The sequence below is a fragment of the Neofelis nebulosa genome, chromosome 6 (genome assembly GCF_028018385.1).
Source record: "Neofelis nebulosa isolate mNeoNeb1 chromosome 6, mNeoNeb1.pri, whole genome shotgun sequence".
NCBI lineage: Eukaryota > Metazoa > Chordata > Mammalia > Carnivora > Felidae > Neofelis > Neofelis nebulosa.
This window is the reverse complement of record NC_080787.1, coordinates 100,186,793-100,210,297: the sequence shown is the minus strand read 5'-3', so window position 1 is coordinate 100,210,297 and position 23,505 is coordinate 100,186,793. Positions and strand designations below refer to the sequence as shown.

Here is a 23,505-nt window from a genome sequence, read left to right as displayed (position 1 = left end):
TACCTAGTTAAAACTTCAGGAGAAGTCTTATTAGACAGAATATAATTACCAGAAGTGAATCGTGACCCAAAAAGCCAGTGCTAACAGTTAAGCCCCTATATGCAATGCTGTGTGGATCCTAATTACAGTGGTTGGTCTGCAACCCTGGGTGTGTATTTCTCAAGACTATTCCACGTTCCCCAGGCTTCTGGCCCCACAGTTAAGTGCAGCTGATTCGGTGCAGTGCTAGGGGGAAGAGTGCCACCTATTGAATTGTAGGAATTTATGGGTACGGGTTGGGACTGGTGGAGAAGCTTCTCGGACCACATTGATGCTTGGTTTGCTATGGTAACATATATATGTCTGAAAGAAAACGAATATGTTGACTACTCTTGCTTAGAAAAACATCTACAAACGTCTGTGTATTTTCCCCAGCTGGAGCTGAGCGTATGCCTGCAGCTTAGCCTACTGCTACTCGAAATAAGCCTGCTGCTAAAAAGACTGAGGCAGATGGTATTTTTACCACTTCAGGCAAAACATGGCACCTATGGTTCGGCTTTCTACAATTTTAATTTTTAACACTTTCAAAATGGCTTGCTTAAATATCTCCAGTGTAGGGATGCAGACTTTTCCCCAATTTCTTTTTAATAACTGCTTCAGATACGCAGATATCAATAAATAGTACTTGGTCAAAACCAGACTCTGTCACCACTGTGATGGCCTCCTGCTCCCTTTCACAAATGCTTCCGACCGGGCCTTAAATGGGCTTTGACATTCATGCTAATTTTGACACAAAGACTCTAAATGGTTTTCAGGAGCTTTCTTTATAGTCATCTCTAGTCTTTACTGTGCAGTTCCTACCATTTTCCCCATGACTCAGTACAGAAAAGAGTTGTTGTTTTTTTTAATGTCTTCTTCCTGAGGTTCACTCGAAGCACAGAGTTGTTCAAGGTTAAGCACTGGGTAAAGAAAGATCTTGCAGGTGTTAATTCATTAGGCATCCAGTTCTCCGTGGAACGTAAGAGAGATTTTTTTTTTTAAGGAGTGGGGTTTTGACGTGCCCTCTCTGCTGGAGTCTGTTCAGGGTTGCGAGTGGCACACGCTTCTGGCTGCGTCCCCACCACTCTCAAGTGCAGCGTCTGGAGCTGCCGCTTCCCTCCCCGCCCTCAGAAGGCCTTGCACATTCTGTTTTATTATAAAACGCATTTGCATAGGGTACACATTAAAATTCTCTTCCCACAAGCAAACAGTGCTGTCCGCAGACATTTGCATTTGCATGATCACATATCATCACTTCCCTTCAAGAAGAGAAAGAGAGTCTTTCCTCTCATGTCACAGTTCTCCTTTCCAAGGTTTGCCCTTTTAGCCATAGATTGCTTCAACCATTTTGCTGCATATTGAGTCCAAATTCTACTTTTTTGAAGCTTGAGTATAGAAAATTTTCTGTAAATATTATTGTCCTTTCTTTACTGACAAAGCCAGACTCTTTTTTTTTTTTTTTTTTTTTTTTGGCAGGCAGTTTTTTGCCTGCTCGTTCTTTCTCATAACCCTAGCTAACTGGCTGTGAGAATTTTTCACATTGGCACATTTAGAGACCAGATGTTACTGTGTTTTCTCTTCCGTGTACCCCTTTCTCGGGCAGATGCTGCTTCTCCTACCCTGGGGCTTCACATTAGCTCCTTTGGTAAAGTATTCCATACGGCATTGCTGTATGCGCTAAATCTCTTGTTCCCTCTAACCTCCTGAAGTTGTCTTTACATTTAGGATTTCTGTTTTAGTGATAATAACAAAGACTATGTAAAAGCATCATCATTCCCTTCTCCCATCTTTTCCCATAAAGGACTTGTGGTCTAATTAAATGAAGTGTTTATAATAGAATTTAATGGAAAAAATCCAAATACCATTATTATATGGGTACAGTTATGTAAAATCTTGATAAAGACTGGAAGAAAGCATGTAAAAATATAAATACAGGCATTGAGGTGGTAACATTTCAGCATGTTTTAAAATAAATGTGCTGTATTTTTTTTTTTTTAAGATTTCTGTTTTTGACATATAGGGTCAAATTTGAATTAGAATTTTTTCAGATATGACCTGCGCTACTAAGAATTGAAAAATACCTCGCCTGAAATCATGTTTTTAGTGACATAACCAGAATTTAATTTTAGATTCCTGAAAACTACATACTTCTCTGGCAACAGGCAGAAATGCACAGCTGGAGAATGTAACTTTTGTACACTGTGAGTTTTTGTGCTGGGACTCAAGCAGTGGTTGGAGCACTGGAAGACAACTGAAGAGAACAGAAGCCTAGCACACTGAACAGGCACTGCCAGTGCTGATGCGATGACCTAACCACAGCACAGGGAAAGGTGCCGGAAGCTACCGCCAGGACTGCCATCTGAAAGTTTTAAATCCCCCACTCCTTGTTCCCTTAAAAGTCAGATAAAACCAGTTATTTTTCTTTTGACAATCATATTTCAGACAGGTGTTTTTCCTTGCAGCAATAGTGGATATTTATTTATTTATTCATAATTTTAGTGAGAGAGACTGTGAGCAGGGGAGAGGGGCAGAGGGAATGAGAGAGAATCTTAAGCAGTCTCCCCACAGCGCAGAGTCGGAGGTGGAGCTCGATCCCACAGCCCTGGGATCATGACCGGAACTGAAATCAAGAGTCAGATGCTCAACAGACTGAGCCACCCAGACGCCCCTAGGTTTTCTTTAATCTTTTTTTAAAACAATTAACTTAACCATAGTCAGTTTTTACAGCTACTCTTGGATTCTGTATCTCCTTTAAAATACAATTATTGGGGTACCTGGGTGGCTCAGTGGGTTAAATGTCTCTTGATTTTGGCACAGGTCATGATCTCACAGTTCCTGAGTTCAAGCCCCATGTCTTGGAATTCTTTCTCCCTCTTTTACTACCCCCAAATAAATAAACATTAAAAACATTTTTTAAGATAAAATACAATTACTATTGATGGAAAAACAAGCATTAATTTCTGTATGTTTGGCTTTTTTTTACCATGTGAAACTCTTAATCAAAAATAAATTCTAATCACACATGTAATAGTATCTTGAACCAGAGTTGTAGAGCCCTTAGGTCTTTTTTGCAAAACAGTGGCCCTTTGGATGTTCATTCATCCCCAGTTATCAAGCTAGTTTTTACTCCTTAAATCTCTGAGTATATTATTTTGCATAAGTCCCCAGTGACTATCATCTTGCTTTGATGATCTATTCCTTAATTTCTTAATGTTATTTTAAAATTAGATTCTTGCTTTCTGAGGTGTTAGCATTCCCACATACCTCCATGGCATCAACAGATTTGATGATCATAATCTCTATTCCTTTGTGGATCATGAATAATATTATTAAATACTATCAATAATAAACCTCTTTATGACATCATAAAATATGCCATTCTCTCAGTTGTTAACCCAAATAGTATTGATATTATTTGAACTCAGTCCTCTATGCAGTTGTAAATCTTTTTTTATTTTTCTTCAAATCGTATATTCCTAGCTTGTTGATCTTGGGTTTCTAATTGTATATGTAAACTGCTAAATTGGTTCGCAACAATAATATTTAGTGGGACAATCTCTCTCATTCTTGAAATTACCATTTTGAATTACTGGCCTCTAAAAATTACATATCTGCATAATACCTAACATTCATCAGGAGGCTAAGACTTAGGTTGTTAGTGAAGACCAGTTCTTAGTTGTAAGCCTGAAATTGTGTCTGGTTTTGCTCATCATTGTTCTCTGAAGGCCTAACACAGTGCCTGGCACATATTATATACCAAATAAATATTTGTTGAATGAATGAATGAATGACTCAAGATAAACCAAATGTTTGTGCCTATATTCTGTTCTTTTAATTTATAAGACATATTTAACTCTACCTTTGTTCTTCTTATTTCTTCCCAAGTATACTTTTAAGCAAATCGTTTTATCCTCCATGCCTTGCACTCCCTGGGGTTGAAACAAAGATTCAGTTAGGGTAACCTTTTGAATCTTAGTCTAGAAAGCTAACTAACAGTGCCCTCCAGGCTGGTTCTGTGGGTGAATGCTCTGCACTGTGGGGTAGCTGGATTCAATTATTGTTCCCAGTTTGTGGTATCAGGAGCCACCTGTGCACAGGAAGTGCCTATATGCCTTCATGTAGAGGATAGAACCTTCTGTCCCCATAGAGGAGCCTATTTAATCCATTGAAACTGTTTTAACTAGATCTGAAGGAAACACTATTCTCTCTCTCCCCATCATAAAAACCGTGGAGAGGTATGGGCTTTCTAAAATTATGTTTTTTAAGAGAACAAAAAAGGAGGCACCACCAAGTAGATGCTGACTGTGGTTTTAGTTAGTTAGAAGTCTTGGTTATTACCTACATTGATATATTTCCAAGCTCATACGCTAATTCTGCAGCCCAATTTTATACAGAATTGAGGGGCTTTGTGATTTCAACATGATTAGTCTATCAGAAAGGTGTAATCTGTTTAGTTGGTACATCTGAAGCCATCCCCCCATGTTTCCTCAACAGTGTCTGCAAGCACTACTCAGCTTCTCCACTTACTACATAAGGCAGAGTACTAATCCTGGATGTGCTTAACTACCTTTCCTGAAATAGCAAGGTGGCTGTGCCACCTCAGTGTTCAAACAGAATTACTGAGATAACAATAGAGATCACAGGATCTGCAACATTGGTTAGTGATGTGTAAGATGCTACTAAAGATTTTGGATGAGTGGATCCTGTCCGTTTCCCCCAAGTCTTTGACTTCCTGGCTTGCTTAAAGATTTTACCTATTCACCACATCATAATAAAGCCAGAGATATACCTCTGAAGATGGATTCCTGCATAGTGCAATGGTGCCCCCTGTGGAAGGTCTCCCTATTCTAGATCTAAGGAAATTACACTAACATTTATCTTTGATCCATTCCTAACAAGAGTTGTGTGCACCTGTTAGAAAAGGTTGTAAGCTTTTCTGCGTGCTGTGATCTCTTTAAAATTTATGCCCTAGTATTCATGCCCTAGTATACATTCATCGTGCAGTCTGCTCAAGACACATGAAGCACTTCAATCAAATGGTTCTATCAAATTCTACCCTTGAATCCCTTCATTTTATGGAGAAGAGATCGAATAACGTTAACAGTGTTCACAGTTACTATCTCACAGAGTCATGATTTTCTCCAGGTTTGCTAACTCCACTCTGTGTATTCTTCACCACCACACTGCTTCTTAAGGTGCTTTAGACATACTACAAAAAGAAGTAAGGGAGAATTTGTATACAGGCTTTGGTTTTACAAACATCCAGGAAATGGTATGCATCATTCTATAGAGAGATAGTGATTGTCTAGTAAATGTCTGTCTTAGGATTTATGCTGAACTAGTGCAATAATTATTGTGATTTTTTTTTAACTAGCAAGCATTCTTCACTCTTCCAAGAAGGTTTTATGGATATAACCATTTAAAATAAGTTGTCATTACCATTCTCTTGAGGGAGGCAAAGATCTAGGTTACCTTCTGTAACACTGTAAAATAGAAAACTGTATCTGAAAGAGGTATTAATCCTGCAGGTGTGGTTATATTTACGTGGAATACAGGGTAACTTCTTCACACCACATATTGATTCCTCACACCACACATTGATTCCTGCATTTGCCCCCAGTCTGATGCCACCTGGAAGATATGCCATTGTCATAACTCTCAATAGATAGAGTTTTTCTGCTGTTTGACATGCACTCTAGTGATGGAAGTCAGAAATGTGTTTCAAGCTCATGCTGTATCAGGATACATGTTAGGATGTTAGGAATCTAGGGTCATGTAGGTAACAGTGGTAGTTTTGAGGCAAGTGATCCCCAGGTATCAGCATCCAAATACTAAAGCAGATGAACAATTGAGATACGAGGAGGATTTAAGAAGTGTGTAAGTAAGATACAGACTCAAGTAGTTTATGTATTCCTCAACCCTTAGGACTGTTGGATACCTACATGATGTGATTGCTCTTGTCCCATAGTTTTCTTTTTAATTAAATGACCAGCATAGTATTAGTCATGAGATTACAGAGTTTGCTGTTGATTTACTCCTAAAAAAGCTACAAAGAGTGGCTCATTGCTGCAGTCTACAACAATATGTTTTGCTTTTTGAATACCAGTGTGTAGAATTAAGTTCCTCTTTGGAATATGATACTAAATTGAAAATGACTTTTGAATCAAAAATATGGATAAATCTGAGATTATTTATAAATAGTTGGATTTTCTTTCAGAAGACATGATTGTTCTTCCTGCGCAATTTAAGTCTCAATTTAATATAATTCCATTTTACTAACCTCAAATGTCCATCCTATCAAATGCCAATGAAAGTTCATAAACTAAGAATTAAATTGTACACTTTGTTCCATTTAAATGCATCTTGGGGGTGCCTCGGTGTCTCAGTCGGTTAAGCGCCCAACTTTGGCTCAGGTCATGGTCTTGCAGTCTGTGAGTTTGAGCCCCGCGTCAGGCTCTGTGCAGATAGCTCAGAGCCTGGAGCCTGCTTTGGATTCTATGTCTCCTTCTCTCTCTGCCCATGCTCTATCTCTCTGTCTCAAAAATAAACATTAAAAAAAAATGTTTAATAAAAAAATAAATATATTTTGAAATCAGATACATCTGCTTCTACCCTGAGCTATAAGTCAACCTGTCTTTCTTTTTTTTAATTTTTATTTTTATTAATGTTTATTTCTGAGACAGAGAGAGACAGAATAGGGGAGGGGCGGAGAGAGAGGGAGACACAGAATCCGAAGCAGGCTCCAGGCTCTGAGCTGTCAGCACAGAGCCTGACACGGAACTCGAACTCACAAACCGTGAGATCATGACCTGAGCTGAAGTCAGTCGCTCAACCGACTGAGTCACCTACGTGCTCTAACCTGTCTTTCTTAAGGAGCAAGACTACTTTGCCTGAATTCTCTGCCAAGGGGTCAACAATTTAGATCGGTTTTGAGTATGCCAGCAAAATGTTTTTAACTGCGTGAAAATATCTCTAAAATACATATATACATACATACATACATATATGTACATGTAGGAGTACCAAATTGTATGTATGTATGTATGTACGTATGTATGTCTGGTTTGGGGTTATTTGTACATATAACAGGGATGTATATAATCAGACATCATCATTTGTGCGAAACGAGTTGTTCAGTTATGAAGCTATTTGTGGACTCGTAAATGTACTTCGCTGAGATGTTGAGCCTTGAAATCAGTTCTGAAACCTCACTGTTCCACCCAAGGACTCACTAGGCCCATCCCTGCTTAGGTTGGGCCCTGTTTCCAAGATTGGAAACAACTGGGCACATTCAGGGTGGTGTGGCCGAACTGAAGTCTCACTCTCAACAGCAGGCTACACACCATCTAGACTGAGCCTAATAGAAATGTGTGGAGAAGGCAAAAAAAATGGTACCAAATCTGTCTTTATCATGTTGTTTTTTTTTTTTCCTTTCCAGAGGAATAGATTCAATTTTAAATGGTCCAGATGATTTGGAAATTCATTTTTCAAAAGTTAGCATGTTTCCAATTCACTAATAATCTGGAGATTTAAAATATTTAAAACAACTTCATGAATCTATGTAAAATAGTCCGTGAATGTTTATAATTAAAGCCAGGTGCATTATGTAATATTACATCTAAGTTCTGTAATGAACTCCCATGCTCTCTTCCTCTTCAAGTCTTGCATGTGAACGGCATTTTTTTAATTTCTATTTGTTTGAGAGAGAGAGAGAGAGAGAGAGAGAATGTGCACACTCATGTATTAGTGGGGGAGAGGGGCTGAGGGAGAAAAAGAGAATCTTAAGCAGGCTCCATGCTCAGTGTGGAGCCCAATGTGGGATTTGAGCCCATGACTCCTGGGATCATGACCTGAGCTGAATCACAAGTCGGATGCTCAACCAACTGAGCCACCCAGGCACCCCTTAGTAACATTTTACTGATGTCAGTGTAATTTGCCAGACATCATCTTATTTGTTCTTCATAATAATGTCATGTGGCATAAAGATGATCTTCCTGATTTTACAGGTGAGGTGGGCTTAGAGAAGCCCGAGGTTACACATGTCCAGGTCCAGAGTTTCCCTATTAATGTTTGCTCGCTGCTTCTTTACAATTGTTTTTCTTATTATTATTGGAACAGCAGAAACGGATTAACCAGTTTTAGGAAGAGAACATCTCCTCCCATTATTAGATTAAAAAAGGTTCCTATGTGGCTTCATCTGGGGTATTCTGCTCCAGGGTGCTTGAAAAACTGCCATATGTAGAAATAGTTGTATTTTTGTCCCTCCTAGAGCCCACCTCTTCCCTCACCACCCATCTCCATGGGCTTCAGGTCCTGGGACTCAAGGGAAAAGGAGAGCAGTGTAACAAATGTCATGTGTGTCACATAGGCTTGCATAATTATACAGAATGATCTTAATCCTGCAAAAGAATAAATAGATCTTATTAAAAAATATCTTAAAGCTCAATACAAATACATATTACAGGAATTTTACAGGCTGTTTTATGAAAGAAAACTTCTCTGATATTTTATAAGGGAACAGTAAAAATGTTAAAGCATGGGCTAAATTATATTTGTCATTTTAAACTCACTAATCCTGGGGCACCTTGGGGGTTCAGTCAGTTAACTGTCTGACGTTGGCTCAGGTTATGATATCACGGTTTGTGGGTTTGAGCCCCGCCTCAGGCTCTGTCCTGACAGCTCAGAACCTGGAGCCTGCTTCAGATTCTGTGTCTCCCTCTGTCTTTCTACCCTTCCTCTGCTCGCACTCTGTCGCTCTCTCTCACGAAAATAAAACATTAAAAAAAATTTTTTAACTCATTAATCGTTTATCCAATGACTTAAAAGTAGTATGAACCCTGAGGCTGGTTTTTAAAAATAGTGGAAACAACGTGAGGTAATAGTGTCCTTTGATTGTGTGAAACCCCAAATGCCGTTACTGCAGTCAGAGTTTTGCATTGAAATTTTTAGTAAAAATAAGTTTTCATCATTAAAGATTTAAGTAAAAATATATTAGTATATTAGTTTTGTTTTCTGACTCAATAGTGGATGTGATAACATCTGAGTCTTATTCAGTGCCTATTTGTTTAAAAAAAAAAAAAAAGTATGACCTGAAGAATATACTTAATCAAGTATAATATTTTTGGCCTTTTATTCTTAATATAAAATGTAGAAATATTCCACTTTTTTTTTAATTTACATCCAAATTAGTTAGCATATAGTGCAACAAAGATTCCTTAGTGCCCCTTACCCATTTAGCCCATCCCCCCTCCCACAACCCTTCCAGTAACCCTCAGTTTGTTCTCCATATTTATGAGTCTCTTCTGTTTTATCCCCCTCCCTGTTTTTATATTATTTTTGTTTCCCTTCCCTTATGTTCATCTGTTTTGTCTCTTAAAGTCCTCATATGAGTGAAGTCATAGGATTTTTGTCTTTCTCTGACTAATTTCACTTAGCATAATACCCTCCAGTTCCATCCACGTAGTTGCAAATGGCAAGATTTCATTCTTTTTTATTGCCAAGTAATACTCCATTGTATGTACATACCACATCTTCTTTATCCATTCATCCATTGATGGACATTTGGGCTCTTTCCATACTTTGGCTATTGTTGATAGTGCTGCGATAAACATGGGGGTGCATGTGTCCCTTCAAAACAGCACACCTGTATCCCATGGATAAATGCCTAGTAGTGCAGTTGCTGGGTCATAGGGTAGTTCTATTTTTAGTTTTTTGAGGAACCTCCATACTGTTTTCCAGAGTGGCTAGACCAGTTTGCATTCCTACCAACAATGCAAAAGAGATCCTCTTTCTCTGCATCCTCACCAACATCTGTTGTTGCCTGAGTTGTTAATGTTAGTCATTCTGGTAGGTGTAAGGTGGTATCTTATTGTGGTTTTGATTTGTATTTCCCTGATGATGAGTGATGTTGAGCATTCTTTCATGTGTTGGTTGGCCATCTAGATGTCTTCTTTGGAGAAGTGTCCATTCATGTCTTTTGCCCATTTCTTCACTGCATTATCTGTTTTTTGGGTGTTGAGTTTGATAAGTTCTTTATAGATTTTGGATACTAACCCTTTATCTGATATGTCATTTGCAAATATCTTCTCCCGTTCTGTTGGTTGTCTTTTAGTTTTGCTGATTGTTCCCTTCACTGTGCAGAAGCTTTTCATTTTGATGAGGTCCCAATAGTTCATTTTTGCTTTTGTTTCCTTTGCCTCCTGAGACGTGTTGAGAAAGAAGTTGCTGCGGCCAAGATCAAAGAGGTTTTTGCCTGCTTTCTCCTCGAGGATTTTGATGGCTTCCTGTCTTACATTGAGGTCTTTCATCCATTTTGAGTTTATTTTTTTGTATGGTGTAAGAAAGTGGTCCAGGTTCATTCTTCTGCATGTTGCTGTCCAGTTTTCCCAGAACCACTTGCTGAAGAGACTGTCTTTATTCCATTGGATATTCTTCCTGCTTTGTCAAAGATTTGTTGGCCAAAAAATATTCTACTTCTAATTCTTACTGACATTTGTCCTGCAGCCATATGGCACTTTTAGTTATGGTTTTTAAAAATGTGTATATTGTAATAGAGGTGCATGATTAACATAATGATGGCTTCAATTTTCTGTCGTCTCTGTAAATATGGTTTTATCCAAAGTTGTTTGACTTAATGTACTATTTTAAATCTGTGATGTATCATGAAAAAATTCGCCCTTGTGCACGGGCTTGTAAATTATATTATGACATAGATATGTGTTCTCTTCTCAAATGAAATTGAAATGCTTTCCAGTTCGTGTAAGAGAAAGAAAAGGCATTATACCATGCTAGTTAAGAGCAAGAACTACTTGGGGTACCTGGGTGGCTCAGTTGGTTAAGCGTCTGACTCTTGATTTCAGCTCAGGTCATGATCTTGCAGTTTGTGAGTTTGAGCCACACATCCAGCTCCACACTGACAGTGCAGAGCCTGCTCGGGATTCTTTCTCTCCCGCTCTGTCTGCCCCTCCCCCATTTTCACATGCGCTGTCTCTCTCTCTCAAAATAATAAACTTTAAGAACAAGAACTGCTTGAATCTTCACTGTAGCACTTACCTTCTGCATTACCTTGAGCAACTTACTCTTGCCTAAGTTTATTCATCTATAAAATGAGAATAATATTAGTATCTGCCTCATAGGGCTGTTGTAAGGATTGAAGATATGTATGTCTTAGTGCTGGGCACACATAATTACTATGAGATTGTTGTTATTGCTGCTGTTATTATTAGTAGTAGTAGTAGTGTCACTTTAATACCAGGAGGCGTACCATTCTTTTAATTTTACCCAAGAGTTCATGTGATTGAGGAAATAACTAAAAATTCTCTTGTTTCCATTTCCTTTCCTTTGGTTGAAATAAGATACTTAATTAAAATCAGTAGATTTTTTTTCTGTAGACTTTTGCAAATAATTTATGGTTCTAAGTAAAAAGGAATGCATTTTCTGTTGTTTGCAGTTTGTTTAGCACAATGTTTATCATACTAGAGAAAGGTTTTCATCGTAGCTTTTCCTTTTGTACCAGTTCTTGCCACTCAGAAGTTGGGAAGACTTTTCAACTGAAGCACTATCAGCTAAAATCCTTGTGTTGGGTGGGACTTCGGAGGCAGCCTTGTCCCACCTGCCATGTCTCCTGAGAATTTTATTCATACTTTCTCTGATGTGGTCATCCAGTTGCTGAGGACTTCCAAAAACAGGGGGCTCACACCTTGTCAAAAATAATTCTTCTGTTGTTAGACAACTCTAGTTATTTGAAAGCTGTCTCTTATTTGTAATTGAAATCTGCTTCCTAGAAATTTCACCTTGTTGCTCTTTGTTCTGGGTCCTGAAGCATATAGAACAGGACTGCCCCATCTTCCATTTAATTGCTTTAGATATTTGAAGATGGCTTTCATCTCCTTTAATTCTTTCCTCCAGGGTAAACATTCCTTAGATGACATGTTTTCAAATAACTTCTTCATCCTAATACTGAACCTGGTCTATTTTGGGTTTTTTTTGTTTTTTGTTTTTAGTTTATTTATTTTGAAAGAGATAGAGATCGTGAGCTGGGAGGGGCAGAGAAAGAGAGAGAAAGAATCCCAACAGGCTCCTCACAGTCAATGCAGAGCCTGACGCTGGGCTCAATCTCATGTACCATGAAATCATGACCTGGGCCAAAATCAAGAGTCGGATGCTTAACCAACTGAGCCACGCAGATTTCCCAAACCCAGTCTATTTTGAATGCTCCTCTTGACACATGGCCATGGCATCCAGGACTGAACATAGTTTTCTAAACATCAATTGACCATCAAACACTGCAGCATGACCATTCCTGCCCATGTTTTGGACATGTACATCTTCAGATGCTGCCGAAGTTTATGTTTGGTTTTTTTTTTTTTTTTCATCTGTATCACAGTCTTGGCTTATGTAAAAAATGTGGTTATCAAAGATTCTCAGCTCTTATTTATGAATCACTCCAAAACTGAGACTTCCACTTTTACAGTTAATTTTTGAAGCCTAAATGCACAACTATACACATGTATCCCTATTACATATCACCTCACTAGTATCAGTCTTGGTTCAACATGTAAAAACCAGTAAGACTTTGATGCTATCCGTGTGTTAGCTTTCTCTCTTGGCTGCATGACATCTGAAAATTAAAATTTAATATGTATTTCTTCTCCATCTTCATTCAGATAATCCACAGAACTGTGATAAAGGAAAGAAAACCAAGTTGAGGGTTTTTTTTGTTTTTCTTTTTTTATTGAAGTATAGTCAACACATAGTATTACATTATTCCAGGTGTACAGGATAGTAATTTGACAAGTCTATATGTTATGCTGTGCTCACCACAAATGTAGCCACCATCAGTCATCATACAACACTATTACAGTACCATTGACCATATTCCCAGTGATGTACATTTTATCTCTATGCCCCCATTATACATTGCATAAATGGAAGCCTGTATCACTTACTCCCCTTCACCCATTTTGTCCATCCCCCAATCCTTCCCAACCATCACTTTGTTCTCTGTATTTATGGGTCTGTTTCTGCTATTTGTTTACTTGTTTTGTTTTTTAGATTCTACGTGTAAGTGAAATCATACGGTATTTGTCCTTCTCTCTCTGACTTCTTTGGAAGAACGTCTGTTCAGGTCCTCTGCCCAATTTTAATCAGATTATTTGGGTGTTTTGAGCTGAATTGTATAGGTTCTTTATATATTTTGTATATTAACCCCTTATTGGATATATCATTTGCAAATATCCTCTCCCTTTCAGTAGGTTGCTTTTTTGTTTTATGGATGGTTTTCTTCACTGTGCAAAAACTGTTTTATTTTGGTATAGTCCCAGTAGTTTATTTTTGCTTTTGTTTCCCTTGTCTGAGGAGACATATCTGGAAAAAAAAGGTCAATGTCAAAGAAATTACTGCCTATGTTTTCTTCTAGGAGTTTTATGATTTTATGTCTCACATTTAGATCTTTTATTATTATTATTATTATTATTATTATTATTATTATTTTAGAGAGAGAGTGTGTGTGAGCAGGGGAGAGGGGCAGAGGGAAAGAGAGAGAGAATGGTAAGCAGGCTCCATGCTCAACACAGAGCCTGACACAAGGCTCTATCCCACTACCCTCAGATCATGCATGACCTGAGCCAAAATCAAGAGTAGGATGGTCAACCTATTGAGCCATATAGGCACCCCTCACATTTAGGTCCTTAATCCATTTTGAGTTTATTTTTGTATGTGCTATAAGAAAGTGGTCCAGTTTCATTCTTTTGCATATGGAAAAGAATTTTTTTTTAACACCATTTATTGAAGAGATGAAATTGAATATTGAGTCCTATAGTGCAATGATAGAGATCACTTTTCTGCTCAAAATAAATACTCAATAAATACTCTGGTCAAAATACTACCAAACATTTTCTAGTAGTTATTTTACATATTTGAATCTATATTACCATACTTTCATCCAGACACCCATTTCTCTGTCATATCCACAAAGGACTAAGTTTCTAAAACCCACTTATACTCTATCTTTACTATTTCTGAAGCTAACAGTGAGTGCCCATATCGAAAAGAAAAATGAGAATATTTTGTAATGACTTACTCATTGTGACCCACCTATCCTAGGGCTGCGACCATCACTGCCTTTTTTCTAGAGCTCAAAAACCATCTTATTTGATAACGTATTTTTGGAATTTTGCCATCATTGTCCATAAATTCACTGGTCTTCATTCCAGATGTACTACACTCTGTCCTCATCTTTTTCTTTTGTGCCGTGTTTGAAGACATTTGTCAGTTGCATTTCTCATCTCTGAGATTTCTTACAGTCCTTCAGTAGCTGGGAAGGACATTTATGTGTACTATAAGCAAGAAGAGGACAGAGGTGAGTGGATGCCTCTGTGAAGGTGCCGTAGACTAGAAACTAGGTCTCCAGAGTGAGGAGGAAGACAGAGGAGGGAAGTGCCCTCAGACACATCAGACAAAGTGAGTGAGAAAACCAAGCGGCTTTCTCACTGGAGGAGACTCAGTGGGATGCTACACAATAATTTGTCCTGGACGATAATACTATGTTTGGAATGGGAGTGGTAGGTCATCTTGAAATGCAAACGACACCAGAAGCCAGACCTAAGGCAGAATGGTCGCTGCCTCCAAGGCTCCCCGACAACATGTGGGCTTTTTGAATGCATGTTTCATCCCTAAAGACCCCTCTTCAGGGAATTTATTTTAATCTTTACAATTTTTAACTCATTTTTTAGTTCTCTTTCTTCTCTGTCTTCTCTTAATAATACATTATCAACTATTTGAGGATACTTGTTCTTTTTTTTCTTTAATTTTTTCAACATCTTTATTTATTTTTGAGAGACAGAGCGTGAGCAGGGGAGGGGCAGAGAGAGAGAGGGGAGGAGGGGAGGGAGACACAGAATCTAAAGCAAGCTCCAGGCACTGAGCTGTCAGCACAAAGTCCGACTCAGGGCTTGAACCCACCAACTGTGAGATCATGACCTGAACCAAAGTCGATGCTCAACCAACTGAGCCACCCAGGCACCCCTACTTGTTCTTATTCGACATACAGCCTTTACCTTTTAGTGCCCCTTATTTTTGTCATCATCTCCTTCCCCCATGTACCCCCATCAGTCTTTAGCAAATTCTGACAGGGTTGTGTCTGAACATGTTTCTGTGAGGAATGGCACTTTAAAAACGTGTGACAAGTGTCTTGGTGACAATACAGACTTATGGGTGGATTCCCACACAATTTTTATAGCTTTGTGCCTCTCCTTTGTCAGCTCCTTCAGATCAGGGATCGCATCCTATCTCCACAGTGGACCTTTGTGCAGAGCAGGTGCTCAACAGGGACTCAGCAGTGGAGGAGACGATATGCTTCTCCTTTTACACCTTTTCAAATCCGAGCCCCAAGAGAGCTTATTCTGTAGCCATTTATTTTAATCTCTTTCATAATTAATTATGATCGTTGTTGAAATTTAGTTTTTCAGGGGCGCCTGGGTGGCTCAGTCGGTTGAGCATCCGACTTCAGCTCAGGTCACGATCTCACAGTCCATGAGTTCGAGCCCCGCGTCGGGCTCTGGGCTGATGGCTCAGAGCCTGGAGCCTGCTTCCCATTCTGTGTCTCCCTCTCTCTCTGCCCCTCCCCCGTTCATGCTCTGTCTCTCTCTGTCTCAAAAATAAATAAAAAAAAAAAAAAGAAATTTAGTTTTTCAGAGGCCCTCATCACCCTTGAGCTGTTTCTCTTTATGATCTCTTGGAATCATGGCAGTCTTTACACCAATTTTTTTTTTTTTTTACGTCTTTTTAATGTTTACTTATTTTTGGGAGAGAGAGAGACAGAGCATGAGCTGGGGAGGGGCAGAGAGAGAGGAAGACACAGAATCCGAAGCAGGCTCCAGGCTCTGAGCTGTCAGCACAGAGCCCAGTGCAGGGCTCGACCTCATGAACTGCAAAATCATGACCTGAGCCGAAGTCGGACACCCAACCACCTGAGCCACCCGGGCGCTCCTACTGATTTTTAAATGTGCTTTTCTGATTTATAGTCTGAGTGTCCAAAACCATGCCTGCTGGTTCTTTCTTTCACCGATTCTAATACTAGGATGGCATTCCTTTGTGTGTGTGTGTGTGTGTGTGTGTGTGTGCCAGATTTCTATCACCTTTATATCCAATTATGTTGACATACTTAAGCAAAATGTGCTTCTTCTATCTTCTGATGCCTAAGATTATCAATCAGGTTCACCAAGAATTTACCAACTATTAGAATGTGAGTTTTACTAAATGTTCAAAAGTTGTACACCTTACATTTATCACTGCAGCATCTTACAGTTCTTCCAGTTTCATAATCCCTGCTAGGGAAGCGTGGTCCACTTCACTTGGTGAGGTATGCAGTCTCTTCCCATAAGAGCATGGCTTCCATTTGTTTCCTTTTATCCTTATACAGGTGTTTTCAACCACCAAAAAAACAAAAACAAAAACAAAAACAAAAAAAACCTTTAACATATCGCTTATACTCCTTACTCTCTTTTACAGTTTCTACAGAACAAGGTCTCCCCCTGTTCCAGACAAGTGTTAGCATCCCTGTTCTCTGTAAGCACTCTGTTTGGGCAAAAGAAAACGTGGGGTTATCTCCGAATCTGTTCTAGTGCTATAGAGGGTAAAGGTTCTGATGTGCAGAAATGAAACCCAGGCCATTTCTCAAATTTGCCTGTGCCTCTTGTCCACATCACTTAACCGATCTCATCCCAGATCTTCTCCTGCAAACTAAGGTGAGAAGATAAGATTGGGCTTGGGTTTCTTCTGGGTCTTAAAGTTTTTCTTTGGTTTCATTAGACAGAAGTGGCTGCTGTGTCCAATTCTGCTAAAGCTGCTTAGATCTCATGGCAGGGGCTTGTTTTTAATATTTAAGAGGATTTTTGACCCAAATAATTTTCAGAGGCATACAATGGTTTCTCAAAAGGGTCTCATAAAAGCAACATTTATCATTGAAAAGGTGTTTAATAACACCTTTAATAAATGTTAAATAATAACGCACTTAACTTTAAGTACTTTGCATCTTTTTCTCTCTGTGTTAATATCCTTAATTGGATCCTCTAGCAAGGGACTTGGACTTAATTTATTGCAGGTGATGCTGCACTTATACAATTATTCAGTTGACTTAATTAGAGATTTAATTATATTAGTGCCCTAAAGTGCTGTATGAGAGAAGTAAAACGCAGACTGGTAATTCACCTTTTTGTATTTTATTGTGTCACTTTTCCTGCGGCTGAAATGGGTTTCAAGCCATAAAGGCCAGAGGGAGCATTCCAGCACTTCTAGACATACCCTAATATGGAAAGTTCTGTCTATGCATTAGTTGGGGATTTGCCCAGTCAAAATGTAGGTGAGGGCAAAAGTGGAAAGAATTTTCCTAATTGTGGCCTTATCTCTTGCAGGTATTAGAACCAAGGCCATAGGTCTGGTTCCTCAGTATTCCTTTCAGCCCCCTCCATTTCTTCAGTCCTAGGGCAGCCCCCTGACAGGTGGTCCTAGGAGGCAGCAACTGTGTTTGTCTCTGTATCTCCCACCCCTACTTCATACCTAGGCCATTCAGTGCCCAATACGTGATGGCTGAGTTGAATTTGATCATTGCAAAGACGACTACTTGGAAGTGTGGTTAAAACAGTATAAACCCAACACAACTATTTTAAAACACTCAAAATACGTACCCCAGCAAGTAAGTTAGTCCCAAATCTGGCTAATTGTTGGAATGACCTAAGAAGTATTTTTTGGCCTTATTGAACCCACCTCTAGGATTGGGGCCCAGGTCCTGCATTTTAAAGCTCCCCAGGTGAATCTTTGGTCAACCAATTTTAGGAATTCTGGTTTAATATGTCTTTTGTCACATTTATTTACAAAGGATGAGATTGTTTTGTCAGGATAGATCAATTGCCTATTCTAATTTACGGTAAAAGTCTCATTTATGGTCTATTAATTATATCTAAAGGATTAATTTTTTTAATTTCATTAATGTTTATTTATTTTTGAGAGACAGAGAGACTTAGTGTGAGCGGGGGAGGGTCAGAGAGAGAGGGAGACACAGAATCCGAAGCAGGCTCCAGGCTCTGAGCTGTCAGCACAGAGCCCAACACGACAAAGTCGGATGCTTAACCATCTGAACCACCCAGGTGCCCCACTAAAGGATTACTTTTGAGCCAATAGTTTAGTTTTAGTTGGTAGGAGTGTATACAGATGTCTGTGAGGAGTAATACCTTCCATGAAGGATTAGATTACTGCTGAATCATGAAATGGGCATTTTACTCATGGTAGCTATCAGGTCCCTTGGTATGCAAAGCCTGCCTCTGCAGAGAGAAGATTTGAGTGTTAATTGGAAATACAGCAGTCATTGGTGAGAGAAATTAACTCTTCTAGGGCTTGAGGAATGTTCAGTGATATCTCCTGGGTACCCTTTTGCCCTAATCTGAATTACCCTTCATTGTCACCATCAAATATTCAGTTGGGCCTAGCTGAATAAAGTTTATAAAGCAAACTAAATGAAGCTATCAGAGAAATGCAGAATGTAAAACATTGCACAATACAGCCTGGTCCTTCAGAAATGGTAATATCATAGGGAAGAAAATGCTAAAGTGTCATAACGAATGCAATTCATAAACCAAGATTCATCATGATTTGGGGGTGGTGGTGAAAATAGGGTACAGAAGATATTTTAGAGCCAATTGGGGAAATTTGCACATGGGCTAGATATTAGATAATGATATTGTTAACTTTCCTAGTTATAATAATAATATTCTAGTTACGTATGAGAATGTTCTTAGGAGCTGCATGTCAAAACAAGGGTAAAGCATCCTGCAGCCCAACATGTGTACAAGCCGAGTCCTACCAGCTCAGAGCCTATTGTTAAATATTTCAGAATTCTGTGATTCCACAGCCCTTGGTAGCTTGAAATCAGCCATGATGGGAGTTTTTATACCACAAAAATCTGCAAATGCTACAAATGGTGGTGGGGGACGGGGGTCCTCCCCTGGAAGGAGGGGATAGTACAGTATTCAGTGACGCTGGACTGGGTATTAGAAACCGTGGCTTCTGACCACAACTGTGCCACTATCCGCCTATAATCTTGGGTGAGCTGCTGAGCTTCTCTGGGCCTCTGTTTTCTTCTGTGTGTGATTATAGGAATAAAGCAGACTTTATGTTACATGCAGTGTGCAGAAGCTTAGAGTCTAATGAAGAGATAGATATGGGAATGGAGAATTGAAGTACAACACCATATAATTATGCTGTATTCCAGATATGCATGGGGTACTTGGGGAGCCCCAAGGAAGAGGGCCACCTAGCTCCTTAGGGCTCTCATCCTAGCTGAGTGTATGCTGCTTCAGTGGACTTTGGGAAGTTTGAAGGTGGGGAACAGATACGGGAAAATTACTGCAAGCAATTTCCCTAAATAGTGATAAAAGGGAGAAGAGGCTGGGGGCGGGGGGGGGGGTGGTGGTGGGGACTAGCTGGGCAAGAGCTAGATCAGGAAAGGACTTCCATTGCCTCATGAAAGAGCTTGGACTCTTTTTTTCTTAAGGCTTTCGGAAGGTAGTGAAGGGTTTTAAGCTGATCACATTCACATTTTATAAAGATCTCCTTGGCAGCATGACAGATGGAGTTCATGGCAAAGAACTGGTTGTAGGAGGACTCTTTAGGAGGTGGTTTGCCTAAAACAGCCCAGACGAGGGATGATGATAGCCTGAACTAATGTAGTGGCAATGACAATGAAGAGCGGAGGGTACATTGGAGAGCTGTAAAAGACATAGAATGGCTAGGACTTAGTGGCTGTTTCAGTCAGGATGGCTACAGACAACCTCACAGTCTCAGTGGCTTCAGACAACAAAGATGTGTTTCTTGCCCACACTACATGTCCCGTGCAGGTTGGAGAGGCACTGTGGTTGGTGCTCGGCGTGGTTGCTTGGTAATCCAACACGAGGAGCTTCTTCCGCTATGGCTGGATGATCCACCAAGGGAAAGCTCTGGAGGGACTCACGTGGGTGGTTAAATGCTGCAGCCCAGAAGTGACGTGCATCGTTCGTAATTCATGGACTAGAACTTGTCCCTTGGCCCCACCCAATCTCTCAGTGCCAGAAAGTTCAGTCAAGGGTGAGCAGCACTGCTACAGCCATGGTACCTGACCAGAAATGGGGCGTGAAGGGGGACCCCCCCCCCAGGCTTCTGATTTAGGGCGTTAGGCAGAGGTGTTCATTGAGAAAGAGAACATAGAATTTGGGGAAGGGGGAGGGGACAGCCCAAATCATTATAAATCTTCTTCAGCTCTAAAGTATAACCCTTTTATTGGTCCTTCCCCATCAAAGAGAGGGGTTAGAAATCAACTCCAGTTGTTGGCAAGAGTTTATTCTTTACAAACAGGTGTTTCAGTTCATTCTAACCGGTCAAATAAAGGCTTTTAGTTTTAAAAATGGAGTGTTCAGATCTAAACTAGGTGTCTTTCTTGAATTTTCACATGAACTATTGTGTCAGCATACAGGGTGGAAAAAAAAAGTTACTAACTAGGATGTTAATGAAGCCTTCTTCACATAAGAATATCAGGCTGCTGAATTCAAAATGCCAGACATGTAAATGCCCTCTGCCTTCATTACCGCCATTCCCCAGCAGGGCACATTTCAAGATATCAAGGGGTGGGAGTCAGGGAGGAGGTGTAATTAGGCTGATTGGAGCCTATTGTGCTGCTCTGGAACAGAGACACCTAGCAGCCTTAGGGAATGTTAGTGCCTCAGAATCATTGGGGAATGATGTCCTCTTTACCTCAAAAGAACACAGCAGAAACAATGAATCTATTTTGTTTCCCCCTTTCTTTGTTTTCCACCTCCCCTCCCCAATTTAGTTGTGGTACCTTGAAAACTGACTTTTATTGTGCATTTGTTTCTTAACAGTTGCGAGAAACAATCAAAGCTGGCAAAGGTGTGACTTCAGCTATTGACCTGTGTCGTTACCATGGAAACAAGGCACTGGAGGCCCTGGAGAGCTTTCCTCCCTCGGAGGCCAGATCTGCTTTAGAAAACATTGTGTTTGCTGTGACCAGATTTTCGTGACACCAAATTAAAAAGGCACTATTGTTCGTTAGCTGAAAAAAAACTGGGGAATGAGGTGATCGGGAGAGCTTTCATGATGAAATAACTAAATGTGTTAATGACTTTAAAAACATAATACATTTTTTTTCCTTCCTTTTATCACATTGCTAAATGAATACTGCCTTCTTTTTGGAACTGCTACAAACAAAATTAGAAGAAAAAAAGGTCAAGCAGTTTTCACTTGTCACGCCAGAAGCACACTTGAGGCCGCAGTAGCAGAAATAATTAATGAGATTCGCTCCTGTGACCTCAGCAAATGGACAGGAAATAAGTCCTTATTGATTGGACCGAGCCAGGGATGGCGCCAGGGCGGTGGCCTGTGGTTTTCTTTCTAGAGAGGACAGAGCAAGCTGGAAGCTGCAGGTGTCAAGAGAAACACTATCACTGCCAGCTGGAGAGGACTGTCAGATCAAAAACGAGTGACCAATCTGACATAATGGAGGGTCGTTGAGTAATTAAGAAAAAAAAACAAAAAACGTGCTTTGTCTTCTTGCAGTTATGTCTCTGCATTTGTAAGTACAGTATGGATATACTTGGCGCTTCATGGTTTTTGTAACATTTTTTTAGGAAAAATTGCTGAAAAACATAATGCCAAATATTCGAAGTTAGGAGATTAAAATGCTCTCGAATGTTAACTTGGTTGTAGTAGGAAGGCTTCTGTTTCCTTCTGGGAGACCAAATATTCTTCAAACACATTGCAAAGAACCAAACTTTTTTTAAGTATGTTGTATTCATTTGTAATATTTTTGTATAGAGGATACCTTTAACTTTTACAAGTATTAGATATAGAACCATTGTTCTGGGGAATATACTGGTGTGGGTTTTTTTGGGTTTTTTTTGTTTGTTTTTTAATTCAGAATGTCAAATTTTGGTCTTGAACCACAGACCTCCAATTACAGAGAAAATATAGGCAACCTCCCAGGCCTGCAATCAGACACTGTCTCTGTGTGGTTCATAGGAGATGATTTTTGCGGTTTGCGTGCATGCAATCTGAGAACACCGTTGACAAGAAGGCTGAGTTTACATAAATGATCTAGATTGAGACTGAGCTACCTTTCTTCCGTATGTGGTGTAATCACAGTCCTATCTGGAGACAGTGAACACAGCAAACAGATTTTATTACCTCATTCACTCAAACATCCAGTGAAGTTATTTTAGTTTAATTCCTCCCTCTAGAAGTTACAAAACTGTTTTATCAGGACCCTGCATGTGGTATGCAATGAAGAGAAAATGTGAGTGACAGAGGTTAACGTATCATATTATGATTTTTTTTTAATATTCTTAAAATGTTGTAATTACTGTTTATGCTACTATAATTTGAAGGCCTGTAGATTTAGCAAAAGTGAACATTCTTCTGTCTGAAATGGTCTTTTCTCACAGAAATTGGCTTAATTAGTAACTATGGTTAGATGCTTTAGATAGAGTAGGTTTTAATCATTAACTTGCACAAAGGAGGAGCCGTGCTCAGTGTTCTCTGGAGGTGCAGGAGCTTACACAGCGGTAGGTTTTACTAAGTAGCTGGTCAGGTACCAAAAGGCAGGATCCGAGGGCTCTTCTCATTCTGGTTTAGCAGCTGGTTTGCTGTGTGACCTTGAGTTAGTCACTTCTCTCTGAGCCTCCACTTCCTCATCTGTCAAATAAAATTAAATGAGAGAATATATGAAGTCCCTTCCAGCTTTGTTTTATTCTCTAAAAGCCTGCCGTTTCTGGGGTTCTGAGTGGCTCAGTCGGTTAGACTTCTGATTCTTGATTTCTACTCAGGTTGTAATCTCATGGTTTGTGAGTTCAAGCCCATGTCAGGCTCTGTGCTGACAGTGTGGAGGCTGCTTGGGATTCTCTCTCTCTCCCTCTCTCTGTCCCTCCCCTGCTCATACACACACACACACACACACACACACACACACACACACACACACACACACATTCTCCCCGCCCCCCTTAAAAATAAATAAATAAACTTAAAAAAAAAAAAAAAACAGTCTGCCATTTCTGACTCTGGATAACAAGGATGCTAAGTGAGGTTCTGGGAGGAGGTAAGGTGAAACCCAGGGAGAGACTATAAAGGAATGTATAAAACTTTACGGCAAACGTCTTCCTAAACTGCCTCGAAGCTTAGGGCCTAAAGTATCCCTAGCTCTCCTTTGTATGGCATGTAATCCTGGACTCTTCTGTTTCCACACCTGCCTTTCTGCTTTCTTTGGGACCTTCCTACCTCCCTTTCATCTCCCTGGCTCAGTCGTCCCGCCCCCAGCGTTGATTGACAGCCCTTCCTCTGTACTCAGACTCCGCAGAGTTCCCGCTTCCCAGCATCCTGGCAGGCTTTTGTTAAACCTAACAGGTTGGTTCATTAACCCTACAGTATTAAATACTGACACTCTTTCTT

At 39.8% G+C, this 23,505-nt stretch overlaps 1 protein-coding gene across 5 annotated transcripts in view; it reads left to right on the top strand.

Moving 5' to 3' along the window:
• The window catches only part of PDSS2 (decaprenyl diphosphate synthase subunit 2), a 295,263-nt gene that overhangs the window by 240,425 nt on the left and 31,333 nt on the right, over positions 1 to 23,505 (top strand). For 2 of the 5 annotated variants that reach the window (XR_009263177.1, XR_009263178.1), the window contains exon 8: positions 20,925 to 21,634. The exons of 1 other annotated variant lie outside the window; for it this stretch is intronic. Coding sequence is in view for 2 of the 4 variants with exons in the window: in XM_058734860.1 (XP_058590843.1) it covers positions 20,925 to 21,083 (159 nt within the window). In the remaining 2 variants the exon portion in view is untranslated. Of the gene's footprint in view, positions 1 to 20,924; positions 22,783 to 23,505 lie in introns of those variants that run through there. 2 more of the 5 variants (XM_058734860.1, XM_058734859.1) reach the window with 1 other exon arrangement.